Below are 23,658 nucleotides of genomic sequence, written 5' to 3' on the forward strand. Positions count from 1 at the left end.
CACGAGGATCTTTTGATGTACAACTAAAATCTCGGCTACATAGCGCCTTCTCTGCGCCAAACCTCCATCATATAGCGAGCGCCTCGGCTGGGGTCGAACCCTCGAACGAGTAATCCGTAACTGGCAAGCACTTTCAGAGTGCTTGTCCAGAATAAAGCCTCGAAGGCAAAAGGAAAAATGCTTATAGTTGCAAAGCAATGAAGGCTGTGTTCCTCGGGGACGGGACCACCCAGGATACAAACCGTTCACCTCGCCTCGAGGTCGAAACGGTGCCACGAGTGCACGAAGGAGCTGGACCTCGAAGGCAGGTGTTGGCACAACCGAAAGAGAGCAGAGAAAAGGTCTCCGTTGTTCGCCCAACAAGCAGGCATTCTTTCATCCTCAAACAATGAATGTACAAAGCACTTGTTCACTCCAGCAGGGTGGCACCAGTCCAGAGAAGGAATCCACCACACATTCTCTCACACTCGCGGCCGGAGCCAGTCGGCCCCCCTGGAGCCCTCAGGAGGGTGGCTCTTGGGGCTTCTCGATCTGGTACGAGATGAGGTACTCGGGGTACGCCTGCAACAAGAGGGAGCCCCCGTCACATGGTCATCCACAGGCGGGGCATCCCCGTGTCAAGGCCTCCAAGGTCGCGCATTTCGTCTGCTCCTAAGTTGTGCTACACAGGATGTTTCTCAGAACGACAGCCAAATCATTCCTGCAATAAGTATGCATTGCACAGAAAAAAGGTAATTGCTGTTATCGGTCACTGCCAGAGGGCTTGTTTCATAAAATTAGTAGAGTCCGATATAATTGCTTTACTAATTACCTCCGAGTGATATTTTTAATTACCGTAAAGTTCCGAGAGAACGCCTACCCCCGAGAGATCGCCCATCCCGTTTTTCTGGCTAAATATCTGCAACATAAAAATTTCGAAACATCGCCCACCCCGCGTTTCCCGCCGACGTCACTCGATGTCCGACGGGAATCGCATCAACCGCGGAATTTGCTGTTACCGGCATGTCTGACAAGCGAGTTCATAGTGGGTTCCCACGTCTTTAGGGAGTTTTCGTAGACCGCGTTTTCCCCTCCGCTAACCCCTCCGCAACGAATAAGCAGCTACTGCGTCTGCGCGCCGATAGCCTTGACTGTAGAGTTCTGGGCATCGTAGCAGGTTGCAGAGAGCGTTGCGGGACGCCGAAAACTATCTACGAAAACTCCCTTTTGTCTGCGCGGCCGCAATATCGGCTCCGGTAACACGCGAGTTGTTCCCACGTGTGTTGCCCAGTGAAATGCGAATCTGCTGCGTCCACAAGCCCTTTGGCAGAAGCCAACACGGCATCAACTTTTTTCTATCTGATGCAGAGTCTTTGCAGGTGCTATTTGACTGGCATTCTGTAAAACACCCTGTATAGTATGTCAAATGGAGCCATCAAAACGTGACAGAGAGGCACGAGAAAATGGGTAGTCTTAAACTGTGGCAGAAACCACTGAGACACACGAGAGCTAAGGTGAGCAAAAGCGTTGTATTTGCCCCCCCCTCCCCCACCCTCTTTTTGTTTTTGGTAAACAAACTCGGTGGTGCCATCTAATGACTAGCCCTGGCACACTTCCGGTCTTCATACGTTCCATCATCCTTTATGCATTACTCTTTCAACAAAGGCACAAAATAATCCTGGCAATGTTACGAGCAACCATTTCTCGAAGATAACCTGTGGATTTGATATTGCAAATACGGCAATATCTGCAGTCTAGTTCAGGACCGGAAGTGTTGAGGGGCTATTTTCACACAGGCGCCACCACGTTTCAACTTGCATGAGAAAGAGAATAAAAAAAAATCTGATCCTTAGATGATGATAATCTACAGGTCCCCAAGGTGGTGAAGGTTTATAGATGATAAATTATGCTTTCACCCGAGCTGGTGTGCAACTCCCACCCCGAGGCAACTGGTGTGCTGTTGAAAAAGTCTTGCCGGGTCTGGGCCTGGCACAAACTGAATACAACAGCGGGGCACAAGCTGAATACAACAGGTCTTGACGATGTGACACAAGAAACCCTCGAGCTCCACAAACAGCCCGGTTAGTATGACAAGAGCGCAAGTGTCCTTCAGTGGGGTGACGGGAACACTACACACAGTGGCTGTGAGTAGACCGAATGCCTATAACAAAGAATGAGAAGCAACTTGACAACCTATGCACGCATTCAGGAAGGAAACCGTCGGAGAAAGAGATTTGGTAGGAAGTGCGGGAAAGAGAGCAAACGAGTTTGTCGATCTGCCGACGACGCTCGTTTGACAGCCAGGTTCAGCATCGTGCCAGCGTGCCCAGAAAATTTTTATGTACAAAACCTCTCCTGCCTGAATGCCCACAGTAGGTGGAGTCTACGGTAGATGGTGCCTTTTCTGCACTGCCCACTACAAAAGACATTTGCATTGGGACAGAAATGTGGCTTGCCCCGCTAACTGCCGCGCATGTGCCCCAAGTGTGGCGTGGTATCCCAATCGACCCGGGGACCCATGCCTCTGAGAGCATCTGCCAGTCGGCGGTGGGATGTCTCACCTGCTCGCCCCGGTAGACGACATACTCTGGGTAAGAGAGGCCACCCACACTGGGCCGCCCGATGACCGAGTGGTGGCCCGGTGGCGCATGGGCCATCTTCATGGCACTGAACTGCAGGAAGGACTTGCCCAGCGTCACCCGGCACAGCAACATTTGCCTGCAGAAACCAATCGCCAATGCCTCTATGTACACGGGGGGTCGGGGAAGCGCTGCACTTCTTTCCTGGCAAGACCGAACTGCCGCCGAACGGTGCTCCTCATGTCTTGTCTTACGCCGTGACTGTGCTCTTTGCATTTAACGGGTCTGTATCTGTAAGCTCAATTTTGTTTCTTTAGCCAAACAGACCACGCAGACAGGGGTCTAAATGTGCAACACATACTTTGAACTGATTTTCAAAGTCCTTTTACCCTCGATTACCGCAATACCAAATGTCAAAGCAGCATACAAGCCTTAAAAGGTGCCTCCTGATTTGATGACAAGATTGTGCGACAATTATTTGTCTTTACAGCATCAGTTCGTGTTTAAAATTGTGCAAGTTCGAGAAGAGGAATGAATTACAAAAACTGTTAAATAAATAAACTTTGGAACGAGTCGAGCTAGTTTTGTTACAGTGTTGCATCCCCTTGTCTTGGCAGCGCAGGTAGCTTGTCTCGGAAGCATTGTCCACTTGATGCAAAGTGAGCCACTTACCTCAAATTAAGAAGAAAATTAGGCCTTAGTCTGTTTCTTTTCCAGATTAATTTTATCCTATGCATGTTGGCCGCCCTGTCGTGGTGCATGGAGCGCTACAAGATTTTGACGCTCATTACATGAAGTAACGTCTATTGGCCCTCACTCATTTCTAAATGAATGTGAATCTCTGAAATGTCAATGATTTAGGGGAAGCCCCAAGGTGGAGGAGATTTACACGCGAAGAAGTTGACCTCCACCTGAGATAGAGCACAACTTAAGCCCTCTAGGTCAGGGGTCGGCAACCTTTTGCTGCAGCGGGTAAAATTGCCACAAAGCAGAGACGGAGTGAGACGGACGGAGAAATTGAGATGATGGGGGGGGGGATTAATTCATACCAATAAAAGATTAAAAAAAAAAAGAAGAATGACCGCATCTTCACGTGGTGAATGATGTTGATTGGGGCGAAGCTCTGGTACTGCTTGTCTGTGTAGACGCTGAGCCGTAGCCATGCCGAGCCTTTCGTTCGTTTTCATCCATGTCAGAAAGATTGTGTGGTATGGAACGTGATTATATACGCACTTGAGCATTTGACCGCAGCGCCCTCTCGTCTATAAACGTTAAGCCAATGCATGCAAAGTTTAACGCGATTAAATATGCATTTGACCGCAGCGCCCTCTCCTGTATAGACGTTGAGCGGCTACATGCAACGTTTCATCCATGACATCCCCAGCTCTTGAGTTACTACCACATCTCAGAGCCCCCTACTAGTCCCGCAGTCGTGGCCGAGTGGTTAAGGCGATGGACTAGAAATCCATTGGGGTCTCCCCACACAGGTTCGAATCCTGTCAACTGTGCAAACATTTTTTTTTTTTTTTATAATTTTTTTTTTTTTTTTTGCTTTACACGAGCATGCGAGCACGTGAGCTCACGAGCACGATCACGAGCAGCAGCACGAGCACCAGCAAGATCGATGTGAGCACGAACGCCGGACGGACAAGGCTAGACCCTAAGGAGCTTTGCCCCTAAAAAATGAAAGCCATTTACGACTCCCTGTAACGCCGAATTAGAGTGCAGCTCTTGAGGAGGAGGAGGGAAGGGTACTGAGAGGAGCATATACCCCCTCCTCCCTCCTCCTCACGTCCTCATCCTGCCTGCTACTCCTCCCTCCAAGCGGCTTCGGCGTCGGCGTAACCGTGAGGTTACGTGACTTCACGGGGGTCACGTGACCTCAGGGGGGGTCACGTAACCCCCTGCTCAAAGGCTGAATGAAGGCCTCGAGGGCCGTATACGGCCCGCGGACCGCCAGTTGCTGACCCCTGCTCTAGGTGACTGGTGCTGCGGAAAATATCCATCTGGTACGTGCTTCGATCCAGGGACCTCTCCAAGACTAGTGGAGCACTCGACAGTGGAATCTCATTAATTCAAACTCGTGGATAATTCAAACTAACATGCGGGTCCCGTCCTATATGTTTCTAGGGAGTCAGCTCCCAGTAATTGAGACTTTGCATTATTCAAACAAAGTTTTGGTCCCCCTCAGATTCAAGTTTTTGAGATTTTACTGTACCAATTGTTCTCGTAAAGTGAGTGCACCCCAGGCAGGTGTCCCCATTGCCAGTCTTCCGAGAAGCTCACCTGTGGCAGATGTAGCAGGAACGGTCCTTGTGGATGGGGCAGCCGGTTCCTCCGCAGGTTCCGTACACATACTGGTTGCTCTTGGAAGAATTCTCCGCAAAGTAAATGCCTGCAGAGTCGCATCACAAATTGCAAAGAAGATGTCTAACAACTTCTTCGGATGGTGCACTGCCCTCACGACTCACACCCCTTGACAACAATTTATCTGTTACAAAGTGCCAACCAACGTTGGTGATTATACTGGGTGTTTGATTTTAATTCAGAGATTTTTTTTTTAAAAGGGGGTGAGAGTTGGGCGGGTTCTGTTTTCACTATGTATTTATCAGGGGATAATCGTCATGTTGGAATTGCAGTATTGATGGCCATTACTATTAACCCCTTGCCTACTCATTTTTTTTTCTTTAAAGATTGTACAGAAAGCTTGATTTAAATCAAGAAATTTGCGTCAAAATAAAGAAAAACGTTTCCTTGGCTTTCAGGCGTAGTATCGTGCTCTATACCAGGACTTCTGGTCGTCTCCTCTTCTTCAGTAGTTTTCACAGTATGATAGAAATCGAGAGATTAGCAGAAACCTCACACAGGACATCGCTTTGCCGAAAATTGGGGTCTCCACTATGGACCTCTTGGACCAGTTCATTTTGACTGTGTGTTTTTTCACTTGCGTCATAATGATGCACAAGGCAAAGTATGCCTTTATCTCATCCGGAGTGGTGTTAAACCATTGCTCCTCATAGCATTTCTTGGGACGATCCTCGTCGCCCATCTCTTGTTCGGCGTAGCGATTTGTCTCAGCAGAGACAGACGCCCAAAAATCATGACTTGCAAACACGGAAAAGGTCGACAAGGCGCTTGTCTTCTCACCAAGACTGCGTTGAACCCTTGCTGACACACCTGGGGTTTCTACAAAGGTGAACTGAGCAGGCTGGTTGTCCCTCTTCTCCCAGTTCCACTGACGTGCAGACGCCGAAGTCGATGAAATGCTTCCAGGATTCGCATCGTTTTCAACACTTTTCTCACTGTCCGTTGAACCCTCATCGAATTCCGAGTAATCGGAAAGGCAGCAGGATTCGTCGTCAGAAATACTGGCGCATTCATCACTTTCAAAAAGAAGCCTTTGTATATCTTCGTCCGCCAAAGCAGACCTCCGCGCCGAAGACATGTTTTTGGCGCGCTTGCTTACAATAGCGCGCTTATTTTTTGTCAATGGAGCGCCCTCTCTCTGTCAAAAGGCAAAGCAAACAAGAAAAGAACCCAAGGTAAACAGGAGCAACATAGGTAGTGCTGCCATCTGCCGCAGAGCTCACAAAACAAGCTCTGAAACCGAAACACGAGTCACACTCGTGGTCGGGTTTTATGGTCCGTAAATGGCGGCACGAGTGACACTCGTTATTAGTAGGCAAGGGGTTAAAGGTCAGACCAATTTAAACAATTTGCCAAAAGGTAATAAGTTTTTTAAAATAAATTTTCAGTTCTTTATTACCCATTTAAAAGAAATGCGTGCAAAAAAAGTGCATCAAGAACTGGGAGTGATGTAGTCACTTAGGTCACATCTTCAGTTGTGTCGTTGGTGCACCCCCCAAGGACACGCTGCCGAGATATTGACGGCATGATTGAAAAGACGTCACTCGTTCAAGCTTCATTGTGGCCAGGGCTTGTAACACTCTTTATGGATGCAATTTTTAAATCAGGTGGCAAAACGCGAGAATTGATCAATTAATAAATAAAAAACCATTACATTTTCGAAATTTCTGTTAACTGGTCTGGCCTTTAATAGTAATTGCCGTCAATACTGCAATTTCAGCATGACCCCTTAAAACCAATAACTAAAAAGTTAATCGAGAGATTTTAGTCAATTAGTCAAATTACCGTGACGATTACCCCTTCATCTAGTGTCCGCTGAGCCTGACAAATACGTGGTGAAAACCAGAACTCATCTAACTCTCACCCCCCATTTTTAAAAAATCAGTTTGAATTAAAGTCAAACACCCTGTATAGTATATAGTAGGCGCTGGGACATAAGAAGAAATATTAAATCTAAGATTCACGAATGACAAAGAAATTATTGGTGCCGCCTGGCAGAAAACGGGGTTTGAGGATTTGGAGGATGAAACAATGTGCGGATTAAGAAGGAGAAGGAAGAAGCGTCATGGAATGAATGAACTTCGGGGCAAAAAGATAAGCCACAATGGACCGATCTCGCCAAGCGTTCAGCGCATGCGTGACGCCACCATAACTTTAGTTCACAGGAGGTAGGCGGCAGTGCACGTGCCATCTCGTTCTCTGCACGCTTCCTTGGTCGAGAGAGTGACCGCGCTTGCTTGGGCACATGCTCACATATTTTCATACCCCTAAACCGGCCATTTCTGAAAATGGTCCCTTACAAATCACATCTTTTTTTAACATAAACGAAACACAAATTTATGAATTGACTAAAAGCTGATTTTTGACTCCACAAATGGTACACAAGCTCAAAAACTGACAAGAAAGGTAATTCTACATGAATGTAAACTGAAAAAAATGGATATTAAAGATATTCCAATCTTCAACAATGCACGAAATTGGACTAGTTGGTGCATAATTAAAGTAAAAATTATGCAAAAAAAAAAAAAAAATCAGGAACAGGAATGAAGCACACTCGCACAGCGATGGCTGATGAAGTACAAGAACCGGGTAATCAAACAGAGACGGTCCACTGTCCCTCGCACACCACGCCCACAAATGCAGCAACTCGAAGTCACACAAACGTGCCACACCTGCTAATGAAATCCACTTAGTCACCGTGAGAGCCACCGATGCGGTACTGCACGTATGTATCAGTTTCATGAGTGTCACAAAAAAAAACACCTAATTGAATTTCCTTGTATTTCTGTTTTTATGGCATGCCAAAGTGTTAATGGTGAGCACATCTACTACAGTGAACTGTGAAGAGCCCTGAAAACATAGAATCTGAGGGATAGGGAATATGCTCTGGCTGACGTTAACACACCTCCCAGTCTTCCCTTCAGCCAGAAGGGAGTGATCAATGCAAAAATTTAACTAAAAAATAAATAAAAACCTCCAGAACACAGCTGAGAGAGTGAAAGGAAGTGCACAGCTACCACCTCACCTCCTTTGTACAAGGGAAGGAAGTGGCAAGGCACGTGCATCGCATGCCTTGACCACGGAGGGGGGGGGGGGAAGACCATGGCACAAAGATGTGCTCCAATAGAAAACTGAAACCTAAAATGCATCCTAATTGCAAGCTTTTTTGGAACGCCGTAAGATGCTGTGCAGTACGCACCTTATATCTTTCTAAAATTAGTGGATCTACACGTTTTCGAGAATGCCCAGCAAGTTTCTCATTGAAACCATACCTTTAAAGTTACTAATCAAAAAGTTAATTACTTAAAATTTATTAATATAATTATACTGAACATCATTAATTTTCCCAAATGGGCCCTTTGGCGTGGACCACAACAGTAACCTTTTTTTCGGTGCAATGCACACTTTTTGCAGGAATGATTTGGCCCGTGTTTCCAGAGACAACATGTACAGTGAAACTCGCTTAGAACGAACCCACGTACAGCGAATTATTGTCGATATTGAGCTCACGTAAAATTTAAATAAAAATGCACTTAAGAAGTACTTTTTGTAACAAACAACATATTGGCTATATCGAACTTTTCCCCTTGGGAAGGCTTTCAAAAACGCGTAAACAGTCGTCTTCTAGCCTGTCCCTTCCCCTCCCTCCCCCCCCCCCCCCCCCCCCCCCCAAAAAAAAAAAGTGGGAGAGAAAGAAAATCCTAAAAGCTCAAGTTGCAAACAAAATTGAGCGAAGAGACGCAATTCAGAGAAGCTAAAAAAAAATACCCTCTGCACACACACAGAAAAAAAAGCTTCATCCCAAAATGGTTGTCCACGAAGAGAAGTGATTCACAAGGGGAGATAAGCTAAAAGAACTAACTCTGCACGCATGCAAAAAAACAAAACAAAAAAACTTTCCAGAGCGTTGTTACAAGGCGGAGGCAAAGAGATGAGAAAGAAAGAGAAGCTCTCGCCTAACAACGAACGTATCATGGAAGTTCGTTGTAAATGGTTTTTGCTATACCAAATTATTGGTATATCGAATTGATCGTAGCACTTCCTGCTGTGTGTTATAAACAGGTTTGACCGTACAACAGATGCATGCCACCTGCTTCGTTGGTTACAAAGCGAGCCACGAATGCAAAAGGATGTAGTTTCTTCATAAATGCTATCATATTTAAAATCTGTGGAAAATCAATGAGGCTTCTTTCAATATGTGTGTGTCAGTGCTGCAACAGCGGCTATCTTGGGTGACGAGGTGGATCTCATTGGGAAGTGTGGCCTATTTGTGAGACTGACTTGCTGCATTTAATCACCTGCTTCAAGTTCAGTCTTTTATGAAAGAGAGAAAAAAGAAGTCCCCAAAAACTATCCTTAAAACAATATTTAAAGAGTTTATGCATCGCTTCACTCACATCTAATCATTTTTGTTTCTAAAATTTCGGTGCAAGTACCTGGCAAAATCGGTGATGGTGAATTCCTCGACCCTGTGTCCAACCTTTTCCCACAGTGTCTGGCTCGACAGACAATCGGTAAAGGGGACACAAGTAAACCCAAGCAACTCTGGCGAAACTCCGTAAGAAATGCGGCCCCCAGGCTTCACGGTCTGCATGAGCGCACACCCGCACGAGCTCATGCCTGCATGAGCGCATGCCCGCAAGGAAGCCTGACCCACCTGCCCCGAACATGCCGCCGATGTAGGCGTGCCGCTCGTCAAAGCCCTTCTGCACAATGGCGTTGATGAAGGGCGAGCCGTGGAAGAGCATGCGCTCATTCGACTGGCCATGGTTCTCCTCAGCCACCTCCTTCCGCCGGTGGCAGTAGCGCTCCAGCAGCTTCCGGTTGCGCACCCGCTGGATCTGCACAGAGGGGTCCGCAGGGATCAAGCGCTGCTGCCATCGGCCTGCCCCCGCAGTTGGGCAGCGTGACTGGCAAAACAGGTTCACCCTGGGCTACTGTCGGACACCCGCAGGCCTACAAAATCTGCAAGAGGCACCTCTCACGTCACTTAACCTTAACCAAATTTATTTGTCCTTCAGTCTAGTTAGAACTGTTAGATTTATATTCACTTCAAGCAACCGAGGCTTATGCTTATCTGGAAGATATTGAGCGATGGAAGGAGTGTCGGCTGTTATGTCAAACATCGACCACTCAAAAATAAAAATTTTCAATAATTCTGCATGTGTCGGATATCAGTAGGTATGTTTGCTTATCAGTCGTGCATTGAAGGCTCCTCATTAAATCCAAATCGGTGCTTTGAACATCAGAAGTATTTGCTCTTAGCCATGGCCTCTTGCATCCCCCTCATCCTCTTCAGATTTTGATGTCCAGGAGAAAGCTTCTAATGTGTTGACGAGGCGGTGGAGGAACGGAAACAAGGATAAGCACTAATTGCCCCGAAAGGTCGATGAAGTGCTCATCCCATTGTAAATGGTGTAGTTCTCTCCTGGCACCATTAGAACAAGATGATTCAAGTGCCTTGAAATAGAGCAGGAAAGCAAAACTTTTGTGTCGCTTAGGCAGGAGATAATGGGACCAATCAAGCAGAATTCAAAGAGCAAATCACTGGGCCTTTTCTCTTTACGATTGGTTCAGCGATGATGAAGCACGTACAGAAAGATGACGAACGCCATGACGGTGCGCTTTTGAAGCTATACCTCCCAATTCAAGTACTATGTCATTCCCCTCTTTGACAACACTGAAGAATCTAGCTTCCAGGGAGCCTCGAGGGCAGTGTCACCACCGTTCATGAGGTCTCTTTTAATTCTGCATCGTTGCAAGCTCAGACTTGGCCCGAATGTAGCGTCGGTGGTTGGGGCAGGCTGTCAAAGTTTCAGATATCAATGTTAAATTACAAAGTTTAAAGCAATTTCGAGAAATTTTCAAAGAGAAGATGTCATTAGTTTTTGGCAGCAGACATCATTCATCCCGAAAAACACACGAGGACGAAGAAAAAACACGCGGAACGAGCGTACAGCTTCGCTGGTCTTCCTTCTTCACCAGAGTGGAAAGGCTGAAAGTTTTTTTGTAATCTTTTTTTTAGGAAAGCTTAGAATAAACTATTCAAGGCTAACAGTTTACCGGAATTCGGCCAAGGGGGGGAAGGGGGGGGGGTGCATGGAACATGTACCTATGTATAAAGTTCAGAAGCCTTCCAAGAAAAGTTTGAACACCGCCTTGTTGTCTGTGTTCTTTTGAAGTTTCAGAAAGGTCAGAGGCTTTTCTTTTAAACATGCATGCTGTGTTGTATCTTGTTTGGATATTTCACGATCCTATGTCCGGTTTCTATACTCTATTCATCCTTAAAGACCGACCGACCAGTTCGCGCTTTCCACTTTTCCCCTGCTCCCTCCTCTCCCCCCCCCCCCCCCCCCCCCAACCCTGTCCACCGTTGCCTGTTTCCTCCTTCCCCATAATGAGGAGGATGTTCTGCCTTGCAAAATCTCGAGTCTCGTCGTCGGCTTTTAAGCTGACAGCGCACGGGAGGCTACGTGTTCGCTGGGCCAATCTTATCACTCACGGCCGACAGTTTGAGTGGTTCAGCGAGTGTGCTTTTAATAGGGTAATAAATCGTCATCTAGACCAATTGCCCTATTCCAAATAGCCCTATGCAACGAATTGCCCTGCTATGAGTTGCCCTGCTACGAATTGTCTTTCGATGAATAGTCTTACAGCCGAGGAAATGTATCATTTAACGTTTTGAAAGTATGAAGACTTCATTCACTTCTATGCTGCACTGAAATTTCCTGAGGAATAAGTTAAGGTACTACTCATAGTCTGAAAAATCTCTCTCCTTCATGATGAAAACTTAATATTTTAAAACACAAAAATTATGTGAAAAGTTTTGTTCTTTTTGAGTACAGTCATGTCTCGCTGTCGTTGATATGGACCTTGTTAATATGGATACCCCGGTATATGGACACCACTTTCGGGGACGAACTGGAAAAATACATGCATTTTTGTCTCCTTATTATGGACAACTCGCATTAGTGACAATTTTTTACGGGAACAAAGGTGTAGAATTACATTTTATAAAATTAGTTGTTGCTTTAACTTAAAAAAAGAAAGTGGATTGAAATTATTATTTCTTTATAATACATTCACATTTCCTAATGAAGTAACTTTTTCCAGGAGCTTCTTAAGCCTACCATAATATCCCGAGAGATGCCCCACCCCCCAAAAAGGTAACCCACCCATATTTTTGGCACGATTTGCCATTTTTTGAGAAACGCCGAAAGATAGCCCATTTTTAGTAACTGCAGGGCCCTGGCCAATAGTGACCTTGGCAGAAATGCTGTTACATAGCCACAACGGGAGCTAAGCGAGCCTTGCTGACTGGGAAGGACAGTCGTCCTTGGTTCATTGCCCCGATGACCCAAAGATGACTGTCTTTCACAGTCAGCAATGCTCACTTAGCTCTTGTCGCGGCTAAGTAACGCCATTTATGCTGAGGGCCCTGCGATCCCAAGTTTTGCAGGTCACAAAACCTAAACCTAGCATTTTTTCAAATTTGTTTTTATCGTCCACCAAAAGAAAACCCATACCTTATTTTCACCCTACTTGGATTCATTTTTGGTTGGGCTATCGGGATATTACGGTAATATGTTGTAGAATTGGCATACAAGGCTGAAAGTTCAGATGTTATCATTCCTAATAGCATTCAAGTCACCCTGGAAATTCTAATCAAGTTTAGTCAATGGTTCAAAAGTTGACCCTCCTAGTCCTCCCAAGTCTGGTACCATTTTTCTTATTAAAAATAATTAAAAAAAATTGCTTAGAACTTGGGATCAGATAATGGTGATTTCTGAAACTTTGGCATCTTGTCCCAACCGAAGGTGCAATATATGGAGAGACTTTGAGCACTCAGTGATGCAGATTCTTTTTAGTATATCAGGAAATATCAATCACTTTCCTGGTCAGAAACCTGCGCATTAAAAAGATTTTAAAAATATTTTTATATAAGGATTAGTACATTTGCAACGTATATATACTATATACAAACAAAGCGCAAAAAGTTTATTGGGTGTATCTTTTCAACGGGCCTTTCTACAATGTACTGTAGAGCGCATTGACACGTTTAACGGACCATCATACAAAAATTATCCGAGAAAACATAACCAATAACTCTTTTGGGGGGGCCTATAGATGAGACAGGAAGCAACTGTCACAGAGAAATTTACTTAATGTGGACTTCCAGAGCTGTGGAGTAGCTATTCATCCAAACACAGGTCAAATTTTCTTTTGGATCTATTACTTAAAACTAGGGACCCATCAAAAATCAGAATCAAAGAATGCCGACCACTAAGAGTGAGCAAAATTGCCGAGCTCACTGAGCTAATGCAGATGCTCCCCCTGTCAGCTACTGCTCCTAGCATGCCGGTGAAAAACAGTGAAGCTCGACGCATGTGCGGTGAACAATTACAAATTCCCAACTACCGTAATACAGTCATGTCTCGTTTACCCTGTTAGTGTGGATACTCCGCTATATGGACACCATTTTTGGTGACTAACTGGGGAAATACATGCATTTTTGTATTGTTATTATGAGCAACTCACGTTATGGACAATTTTCGGGGGGAACGGAGGTGTCCATATTAACGATATGTCACTGTACCCTGAGAAAGCGCCCACTGAAAATTTGGAGATAATCATGAAAAACTGGGGGATGGACACTCCTTAGGTTAACAATATGTTATGTCCTTTCTGTACGGTACTTTCCGAATATTACAAAATTGAGGGGTGGGCGCTTATTGTGGAATGGGCGGATGCTCTGTATCTTACGGTACATGCAGAACGAAACCAGCAGAACACCGAGGAGCGAGCACAACAGAAGCGTGAGTGTGCATCTAGATAAGAGATGACAAGATAAACAGACAGAAGTGTTAAAAACTGGGCTAGGTGGTACTGATTCATTATAAAAACAGCACACAAAAAAATCTTTCAGGCTTTCCACTCTGGTGAAGAAGGAAGACCAGCAAAACTGTACGCTCGTCCCGTGTGGTTCTTCTTCGTCCTCGTCTGTTTTGCGCGCTGTTTCCTACGATGATTTCCCACCAACCCGCCCAACTATTCATTCTTCTATGATGGCTGGAAAGGTTGCCACCATCTATGAGCGACGGCAGCAACCAGACTGGTTGTCTGGTTGCTGCCGTCGCTCATAGACGGTGGTAGCTGTCCAGAGTTTTGTGTAGTTTTGTGTCAACATTTGTTTGGTACAGGACACGAAACTGGGGAAACTAGCCCTTAACAGCTCCGCTGTAAAAAACAAAGACCAGTGGAAACCATGCATGACACACAATCACTCCACTCGTCTGTCGTACAAGTCTTCCTTGGGTTCCTTCTTTTTTGTGCATTCTCTTTTTGTAATGAAGATAAATGGACAATTGCAAAAACCTGAATCCCTTTCCCAAGATCATGCCCGCCCGAGTAAGCAAAACAAGAGGCACAGCCCAGAAAGGTAAAGGGAAGAAAAGGGAACCACAGCAAAAAAAAATAGGTTGGCTGCAGCCTAACGCGTTGTGTTGATCGTATCAGGTGGCAGTTTTTGGACGTAATAACTGGGAAAGCAAATGCAACAATTGGGAGATTGATTATGTACGCACATTTCTATGGGAGTTCAATGGGATCATCATTTGTAAATGCAACAGCCAAGTATATCAGATACTGTAAACGACTTAACTTTCACGAGGAGCTAATTTTCGCTAATTTCTTCAAATCGCCCACGATTTGCAAAAAATAGGTCCCACGAATATGTTTCTTTATGGTAGCAAACACACAGCACACCGCCCCAATTTGCGAAAATTTGAGCCTGCAAAAGATTTCAAATTTTCAGCTTTGGCCCGATTCACGAAAATTCGAGCCCACAAAAATTTAGTTGTTTACAGTATCTAGAATGCACTATGCCTGCCAAAGGGGAAAGGGCTCAGAAGTGCAGTGTTTACCAGTCCAATCTCGCAGAAAACAGAGCACTGGTAATGCCACACCAAATTTAGGAACACCATTGCCCCGAGTACCTCCATTGCACTACCCTCCAGTCGACGCCTCTAGTCTGCTTGTTGCCTGGAACTAAACTGGAGCTTGGCTATATGCTGGTTGCAGAGCCATAGCTTCTTCTCCACTTGCGCTTCCTTCACACTTCTCAGCTCACGATTACGTACCGTAAATTGTCCGCTTCATAGCCTGAGTAAGCATCCATCTAGGGGTGCTCCCCACAAGCGCTCATGAGGCGTTGGCCAAGCCTAGGTAATGCAGGCCAAACAGAGTCGCATCCAGGGGCCCTCACCTTGAGGATCTTGTAGCGCATAAATACTCCACCCGCATAGCCGTTGTCTCGGTGTTGCCGGACCGTGGCCTGCAACTGAGAGGACGGAAGTCAGTCCCTGGGCTCCCACACCAGACACCCTCGCTTGCAACATCGCCACGACTCTCTTTGTGCAGAAATGCGTCCGAGGTGTGCCTCGGCCCGCTCACAAGTGGCGGTGATGCGGCCACCACGCTTCTGTGGCGACGGGGCACCAAGACTATCCACGACAGTACCGAGTCTATGCCGGTGCACGGCAATTGGGGCGCGGTGGTTATCAACGGGCCCCACCTCCTCCTCAACTGCAAGGTACTCCTTGTCGTGGGGCGACAGGTCGAGCAGCACCGTGCCTGGAGCCAGGGGGGCGTTGGACGTCCCTGTAGCCAGAAAACACGTCAAATAAACGCACCTCTCTATGAACTATCTATAGCGCCACATACGAAGACCGGGCTGCTCCTCACCTCGGCTCGTCACCAGCTTCTCGATGCCCTTCATAAGCTTGTGCCGATGGCCGTACGCCGACACACCAATCTGCTTGAGCTCCTCATGACCCATCTCGGCCAGGATGTCCATGGTGATCTGCAAACCCCCGGCCCCCGAAACTTGCACTTCCCTCATACCCTAAGATCCTTTTGACGCAAGTAGCGTTTGTTCCGAGAACCGTCAAGGAGCAAAATTTCATGGGGAACTGCAATGAGGACAGACCCAACCTTTTCGAGATCGAAACCCCCTCGGCGCCTCCGTCCTCGGAAACGAGGATTCTGCGCCAGTCTTACTCCCGTCATCGAGCCGTGCCATTCTGGCTCCACCTAAAGTTCGGCAGGCAGCTTTGGGCGCCGACGACGCCAACGAGCCATGAGGTAATGTGAAAGGGTCTCTGGCGCTCTGGCCCGCACGCGGGGTGTCCGAGGGACGCTCACCCGCTCCCTGTCAAAGAGCTCGCAGAGGTGGCCCAGGCCGACGGTGGCCAGGAACTGCATGAAGTCGTGCTGGTGCGTCGCCAGGTCCGCCAGCGGGGGGCCCAGAGAATCACGCGGAGCCCGCTGCGTCACCAGCAGCTGTAGTGCCCCAGGGATCTCCGCCTCCAGGCCCTCCAACGAGGGTGCCACGCTGCCAGCCCATGCGTCGGGAAACGAAAGGCTTCATGCTCCGACCACGTGGGACATAATCGCGTTGGGCCAAGACCGTAGTTCATTGAAAGGCCGCAAGGCGTGGCACAGGGCTGCTTTCATCTAGATCGAACCAGTTGGTGCCGCCGAACAGAAAAAATCTCTCCTACATTGTTGATGGGGCCAATGTAGGAGAGAGTATGCATTATGTCGTCGCTAGTGGATCCACGACCCAACCCAAGAGGCAAACGCGTGCATCTTGGTGTCGTTGCGATGAAGACGTGAGCAAGGTTGAGTTGCATGGATCCTCTAGTGATGACGTCAAAAAAGGCCTTTTTGTCTTCTAGGTGGTACTGACAGAAACCGCAGAGTGAACGACAGAGGAGAGCTGCGAGGCCCACCTGGAGGCAGGCACCGGGGTGCACACGGGGCTTGGTGCGGGCATGGCGTCCGTCAGCAGGCAGCGCACATCCTCCGCCTGCGAGGTTCCCAGAGCTCTGCATCCACGCTCCCAAATCACAACTTATTTGGGATATACTTTCACGACCAGCAGCAACCACCGACGATTCGCAAAGCCCATTAATTAGCCGTCATTTCTTTCGGACTGCATATTCCCCGCGTCCAAATTAGGAGAACAAAATAAAGCTCGAGCCGTTGGTCCATTAAAAAAATTTCGTCAAGAAAGATACTTTTTCAAATCTCTCAGTCATTGGTCTTTTTAAAAGTTGCCTTTGAACAAGATTATAATGATGCAAATAGAAACTCGAGATCCAGTTTTTTTGCGCAATACGAGACCAAATTCCTTGTACGAATCCTATCTGCCTAGCAACAATGAGCACAGTGTTTTATATTATTTAATACCCACTGCAGGCGGCATTCTTGCAAATGTGGCCAGTACCCCGGCACATGCTTCTCTTAATCGTGAAACCTCGATCGCTTGACAAGAAAGCTGAGTTGCAGGTCATTGTCGTGAGGAGCACAAGCTAACTTCGAGCAAGCAAAATAGTCTGAAGGTGTTCCTCCAAGGTACACGAACAGCAAGACCCATTTCTACAAAGTACTCAACACGGTTCGCAATCAGGTTCCAATAATTGCCTCAGATTTCGACACGCATGACAGAAAGCAGAAGCCAGGTCATCCAGCGTGGGCACTTACGACGGCTATGTCGAGTGGCGTGTGTCCCTCGTGGTTCTTGAGGGTGGGGTCTGCACCGTGGGCCAGCTGCAGAGAGGAGCAGGCGTGTTCCGGCGGGGGTGCCCTTTGATCTGTCCGAGGTCAGCACTCACCAGCAAGGCACATAGCTGGGTGCGCCCCTTCTGGGCAGCCTCGTGCAGTGGGCCGAAGCCCCAGCGGTCCGTGGCATTGACCAGCGTGCCGTGCTTGATGAGCAGGGCAGCTACGTCCAGGTGGCCATACGAGGAGGCATTATGCAGTGGGATGAGGCCCCCCTTGTCTTGCGCATTCACCTCGGCCCCCTTCTCCAGCAGCAGCTCCGCCACCTCCAGGTTGTTGTAGCCCGCTGGGGGGGATGAGACCGCTGCTCCAAAGTCTGTCGCTTCTCTTTCGTACCCTCTATTCACACTTAACTACATGACCAGCTGTCTGTGTCTCCCAAATGTAGCCAATTTATGCCTTCTATTTAGTAAACCACAATTTAATTGCTATTTAAAATGTGTTCCTTTAATTCTGGGCAGCACCACTTCCTCCACTGCATCGCTTTGGTGGCTCTAGCAAGGGCTGTTTGTGCCGAGCACACTGGCCCCACACAAGGAAGAACTCACCTGCCAGGTGCAGGGGTGTCGAGTTCCTGCCCTGAGCGTCCCGGCAGTTGATGTTGTCCGCAGTCACCAGCCGCATCACCCGGCCCAGGTTGCCCTTCTTGGCTGCATCCAGCAGGGCAGCGTCGCCTAGACACACACCCCCCCACTCACTACGACCGGACAAGGCAGCGCTATTTGCAACGTCCCATCAGTTTGCTCTCGAGGCCTCAGAAGTGCATGCCCCAGGAACACCACCTCAATGCACAACACTGGCATACAATGGACCCTCACAAGTATACCAAACCAACTTGATTCCCGTGTTTCCCCGTTTGAGAGATTCCCAACTAGGTCGGCTAGGAAACAAGATCTGTTGACCTGATTCGTCGTTCTTTCTCCGTCCCAATCTCCGGCTGCCACCTCCAACTTTCCCGGCTCTTGTGTTTTAGCCTCGTATCCTTCGTCCGACCGAAATGTAGGGGTAAGGTTAGGGGCCCCCTTTCTCCCAACCAAGATGCAGCCCTTTTGTTTTTTCCAAAGCATCCAGTTTCGGCACCGAGGCAGCAAAGCAGCCGAGAAACCTACAAATATCGTAAACGGTAATGCACTTACTGGGATGCGTTTGGCTAGTATGCATCAATGGGTGGCTCAAATATGCTAATATAGTACTTAAAGTGGAGAAACACTTTAGTTAGGGGCAGGGACGGTTGAGAAAATTTGGGAGCTCGGGAGGCCCATGAGGTTGGCTAACGTCCCTCAGAGCCCAGTTTAAGAGCCCCCGTTCCCAAGCCACGACGGTAGGAATGAAGTGTGGGGAAGCAACTGCTCCGACTGTGCATCCAACGTGCAGCGGCACCCACCTCGCAGCAGGTCTGCTACATCCTGGTCGCCCTCCCGGACCAGGTCAAGGGGCGTGTTGCCGTCCCGGTTCTTCTTGGCTGCATCTGCCCCGTGCTCCAGCAGCAGCCTTACAATGTCGCACTTCCCCTTGGCCGTCGCCTCGTGCAGCGGCGTGAACCTCCACAGGTCCGACACGTTCACACTGGCTCCGTGCTGCAAGGAGGGCACAGCCCATGTGGATTACTCTGACCAAGCCTCCACTTGCAGCACACCCCACGTCCAATCGGGAAAAGAAACATGGGGTGCAGCCGGTCCGCTGGCTTTTCTCGTCTCGACCATCCACAGCCAACGTCTGAGTCGCGCACGTGCGTTCTTTCCTGGAGTTTTACCCGCACCAAAAGTTTAGCGAGATTGAGGAGGGACCTGGCCCCAAAAATTACTTCCTTTTTCTGAAAAACTAGAGACTGGGAAATGGCACATTTAGATCCGCCAACTTCTGCAGAGTATTTTCACGAAGGTTCGTTGAAGCAATGAAGACTTGCTTCATTGCTTCATTTTTAAACGTGAGACACTTCCTAATGTTGAGTTATTCTCCGGAATAGTTGTGCGTATAGAGAAGGATTCTTGAGTGAACAGCAATCTCGTGCCTAAAATACTCAAGGTGAGCAGTGACAGGAGACTGCGGGAGAGAATGTGAAGGGCTCCAAAGTTGACAAACAAGAAGGTACCCACCTTGACGAGCAGGTCTGCCACCTGGTAGTGTCCGTACGAGCAGGCATTGTGTAGGGGCACCAGGCCTCTGCAATAGAAGCAACTGTGAAAAATCTGTAATGTCGCTATCATGCGAGGCCCAATGCCCAGTCTGCCCCCAACAGGAAACTTTCCCGCTGATATGTTATCAGTTTACTCGTTTCCCCGCCTGTTACACTACGTTCACAAATGCTGGTCCCATGAATTCCCATAGGGAATTCATGGGACCAGCATCCTATGGGAATTCATGGGACTGTATCCCCATAAGTTCCATAGGGAATTCATGGGGATACAGTCGACCCTCGGGAATTCAAAGTGGACATGGACACCAAAATGCTTCAAACTAAATTAAATAAGTATTTAAAAAAATTATGAAATCATGTTTATTTTTTTTACGGAGTACTCGCTTATAGTTAGGGTGTGTACTTTCCGGTGTTTATTTGTGAGAAAAATCGGCGGATGTTTTTCGGTGTTTATTTATTTTCAAAACACCGGTGTATTTCGGTGAAGCGTCTCGCGACGAGGCTAAAATCGGTGAATATCGGTGAAAAAAAAAAAGCGATTGATCACAGACAGAGAGTTCCAACTTAATTCACATAGTTCATACGCTTCTTCTCTAGGAAGCAACTATTTCTCACACTTGGTTATTATAGTAGATGCAAGTATACTTTCATGCTTGCATCTACACGCAAGGAACGTGCTGCTGTCATGGCAGCACGTTTCTTGCGGTTCGCAACCCGCAATTATGAAAACGCACGCTCCTGTGCGACACGGACGTTGGCAGTGTCTTCCAGGAACCACAGCAACCTCTGAATATATGGCTTGCACCGACATCACTTGGCCAGACACAATAAGGAAAAGGCACGTGAGAGCCTACCCTCCACTGTGTTAATTTTTTCACAAAAGGGGGCCATGGGAGACACAATAAGGGAAAGGCGCATGAGAGCTTAGCTTCCACTGCGTTCACCAGACGCTTTTGACCCCCAGAAAGGAGGGCGGACTGACGCCACCTGCAAGCCATGTATAAACACTGGAAGAATGCAGGATCCACGAGATAACACGTTTGACAAACCTCTATGGGGAAAGAGTTGCGCTAGGTCGGAAACTAGCAACGGCCGGTGTTTTTCGGTTTTAACCAGAGCAAAAATATCCAACCACCGGTGTTTTTCGGTTTTAGCCGATTTTATATTTTCGTCACCGACGGATGTTTATCGGTGTTTTTCGGTTAAAACCGGAAAATACACACCCTACTTATAATATAAAGTCTGTGACTTTTTTTTTTTTGTTGATGTGGGAGTGTTACGAAAAGTGCTCTTTATGTATGGGTGTCGTCAAAGTTCTGTTCTATAGAAACGCTCTACTTCTAGCATGGCCAACGCAGCCTCTGCATGCATCAGCGGCACTCGGCATGAAAAGCAACACAATCGTTCCGAAGCTTAACCACTTGCACAATTTCACTCTCCGAAAGTAGATCACAGACCACGTGTTTGTTAACATCAATGTATTAGACGGATTAAACACCTCCAAGGTCTAGCCAACTCAATTCCAGCTTTGTTGGCCATGTGCATGTGCGGCCAAGGGGGTGATGCTTTACGTAGAGACGATGCCAAGGTGCACATGCTGCCATGTTGGCTTCGCTTGGCCGCATTTCTTTGTTCTTTTCTTGACCACGCCAACAGTAGATAAAGCAATAAAGCATGCATGGCTGCATTTTAGGAGTGGCCGGCATAATCATGAGGCCTTTTTGTGCTTCCAAAGTTACGAGACTTCTGGACCGCACAAAAAAATCCTTCAAATTAGCCAGACCTAGAAGTCAAGCTTTGAATTGCCGTGCATTTTGTTTTCTTTTTTTTTTTCTCTTAGACTTGTATGTATGATTGCTGGGAGTGCATCTATGTGTCGAACTAACCAAAAATTTGAATAAAGCGACTTTGAATTGCAGAGGATTGCCTGTATTTGAATTAATTTCCCGTTCGTCGCGTCTGCCTTCCTAGTTTTTACGTCCAAAAACTACAAGATAAAACTGACGCGGCACATTGGGCTGCCTGGCCGTGGCAGCCTCCTTTCTTTTGCTTTGTACCCCTCTTTTTTTTTAATCTCCTAGCCTCTCATGTGCTTCTTGTCTAGGCAGGCGTAAAGTTACAATAGGCATGAGGAGGACACTGAATTTTTGGCAGCAAGAAATACAAAGAAAAAAAAAAAAAGAAAGAAGACAGGAATTCTTTTGTTGCAAGAGTCGTAAAGGCGGCGACGAGGAAGTGTGCAGGGCGTACTGTTGCCAACTCTAATCACTAGCCAGTCAGTTGCCTTAAAACCAACACCAGTCAGAGTCAGTCTTTGAGATTTTGCCTGGCTATAGATGATGATGACCAGGGAATTGCTTACAAGAAGTGAACGTTGATGGAACTCGTGAAAATCTTTGCACTATGAAGACGGAGGATTAAGATCAAGAAAAACCACGCCGATATGGAGCAACTTACCGTAAAGTAATGCAAAGGGTAAAGAGCCTTCTCGAGTGTCTAACTCTCCCGCAGGGCACATAGCAAACTATCGGTGGCATTTATGGGAGGACAGCAGGGAACAATGAGGCACTGATACCATTCTGGCTTAGAAATGGGATTTCTGCTGAGATTTCTATGCTATCTCTGCCTTGCCATTTGCTGGCTTCTTCCCATAAATGACAGCAATTGGTTATTTTCAAACTCTGCAGTGAAGGAAACCCACAGATTCTGTTCATAAACCACTCTTACTGTCTTTCAGGACTTTATGGTATACAGGAGCGAGAAGCAGCAGGACGAGCCTTCCCAAGCGCTTCATAGACGGCACACTCTCCCATGAGCCAACTAGTCTGTCCACTCCTCCAGACTTGTTAAAGAGATAAGCAAAACTCTAATACAAGTGCTTCACACGTGTCTGCGAAGTGCAATCTGGTAATTGATATGTACATGAGCACTCTTACTCTAAAATTTCATGCGCTTGAAGAAGTCCTGCACCAGTTTTTTTTATTTCAGCAAAGAGTCATTGCAGGCAAAGCTGGAACTGCACGGAGCATAGGACCATGCAGGGGAGTGTCACAAACTCCTAGCAGGATGGAAGTGGAGAAATTTGTATTTGTCCTCGTCTAAAATGTGCCTCCGTGGCCAAGGCCTCAAACCACTGACCCCTCACATGTCACACAAGCCAACAAAAAGCGTAGCCACAGCAGACGATTCGTGGCGAGATCTCATTCACAACATCAGTTAAGTTTCTGGACATGAATCAAAGAGGCTGTACTCAATCGATGCACGACACCCAGTACCAGGAATGTTTTGGCCGTACGACGTAGTACGAGAGAGATAACAGCTGCAACGGCTGGTCAGACCCACGCAAAGCAATATTTACAGTACCTACCGTTGGAAAAACAGCCAAGAAATGCAATTTCTGGAAACCGACGCAGTGCGGAGGTGGAGGTGCCCCTTCAATGGCTGCCTCACATGTACGCCTGTTGCAAGGCGGGCTCACCCCTTGTCCTTGGCGTGGACGTCTGCACCCCGCTGCAGCAGAAACTCAACCACAGGCACCCGGTTGTACCCTGCCGCAAAATGGAGCGGCGTCGACTGGCGCCCGTCCACGTCGCGGCAGTTCACCACATCCGCGTCCGCCTCCACCAGGCTCTGCAGGTACCGCAAGTGCACGATCAGGTTACACAGCTTCGGTGCCATGCTTTCTCGAGGGACACTCACTCTGTGGGGATACTCCGGACAAGCCAAAGCTCTCCACATCCCAGCCTTTTCTTTGCAATTCGAGCCCGAGTGTGGTAAGCCTCGAAACGTACAGAAGAAGACAAGGCACAAACAAGAAACTGTCCTTTTTTCAAGGTGAAAGCCTTACTTGTCCCATTGTGTGAAAAAGCGGTGTCTTTGTGCACGAAAGATGGCCATAAAAATATGTCATCAAGCACGCGCAACCTCACTCGTATACTCAAGGACGACGCCGTCCTTGACGTCCTCTAGACG

General features: G+C 47.4%; 1 protein-coding gene across 1 annotated transcript in view; it reads right to left on the bottom strand.

Annotated features, from left to right (window-relative positions):
- Window positions 1-344: 344 nt before the first annotated feature.
- Window positions 345-23,658, bottom strand: part of LOC8023319 (poly [ADP-ribose] polymerase tankyrase-1) — a 51,822-nt gene continuing 28,508 nt past the window's right edge. The window contains exons 11-25 of the mRNA XM_029986427.4: window positions 23,165-23,316; window positions 19,646-19,712; window positions 18,934-19,126; window positions 18,098-18,223; window positions 17,603-17,835; window positions 17,472-17,537; window positions 16,718-16,794; window positions 16,128-16,317; window positions 15,669-15,786; window positions 15,499-15,584; window positions 15,190-15,264; window positions 9,583-9,766; window positions 4,845-4,953; window positions 2,541-2,697; window positions 345-561 (exon numbers count right to left, since the gene is read on the bottom strand). Coding sequence (XP_029842287.2) covers window positions 502-561; window positions 2,541-2,697; window positions 4,845-4,953; window positions 9,583-9,766; window positions 15,190-15,264; window positions 15,499-15,584; window positions 15,669-15,786; window positions 16,128-16,317; window positions 16,718-16,794; window positions 17,472-17,537; window positions 17,603-17,835; window positions 18,098-18,223; window positions 18,934-19,126; window positions 19,646-19,712; window positions 23,165-23,316 — 1,893 coding nt within the window. The 3' untranslated portion in view covers window positions 345-501. The remainder of the gene's footprint in view (window positions 562-2,540; window positions 2,698-4,844; window positions 4,954-9,582; window positions 9,767-15,189; window positions 15,265-15,498; window positions 15,585-15,668; window positions 15,787-16,127; window positions 16,318-16,717; window positions 16,795-17,471; window positions 17,538-17,602; window positions 17,836-18,097; window positions 18,224-18,933; window positions 19,127-19,645; window positions 19,713-23,164; window positions 23,317-23,658) is intronic.

This window comes from Ixodes scapularis, unplaced genomic scaffold, assembly GCF_016920785.2.
Source record: "Ixodes scapularis isolate PalLabHiFi unplaced genomic scaffold, ASM1692078v2 PGA_scaffold9__187_contigs__length_104089568, whole genome shotgun sequence".
Classification (NCBI taxonomy): Eukaryota; Metazoa; Arthropoda; class Arachnida; order Ixodida; family Ixodidae; genus Ixodes; species Ixodes scapularis.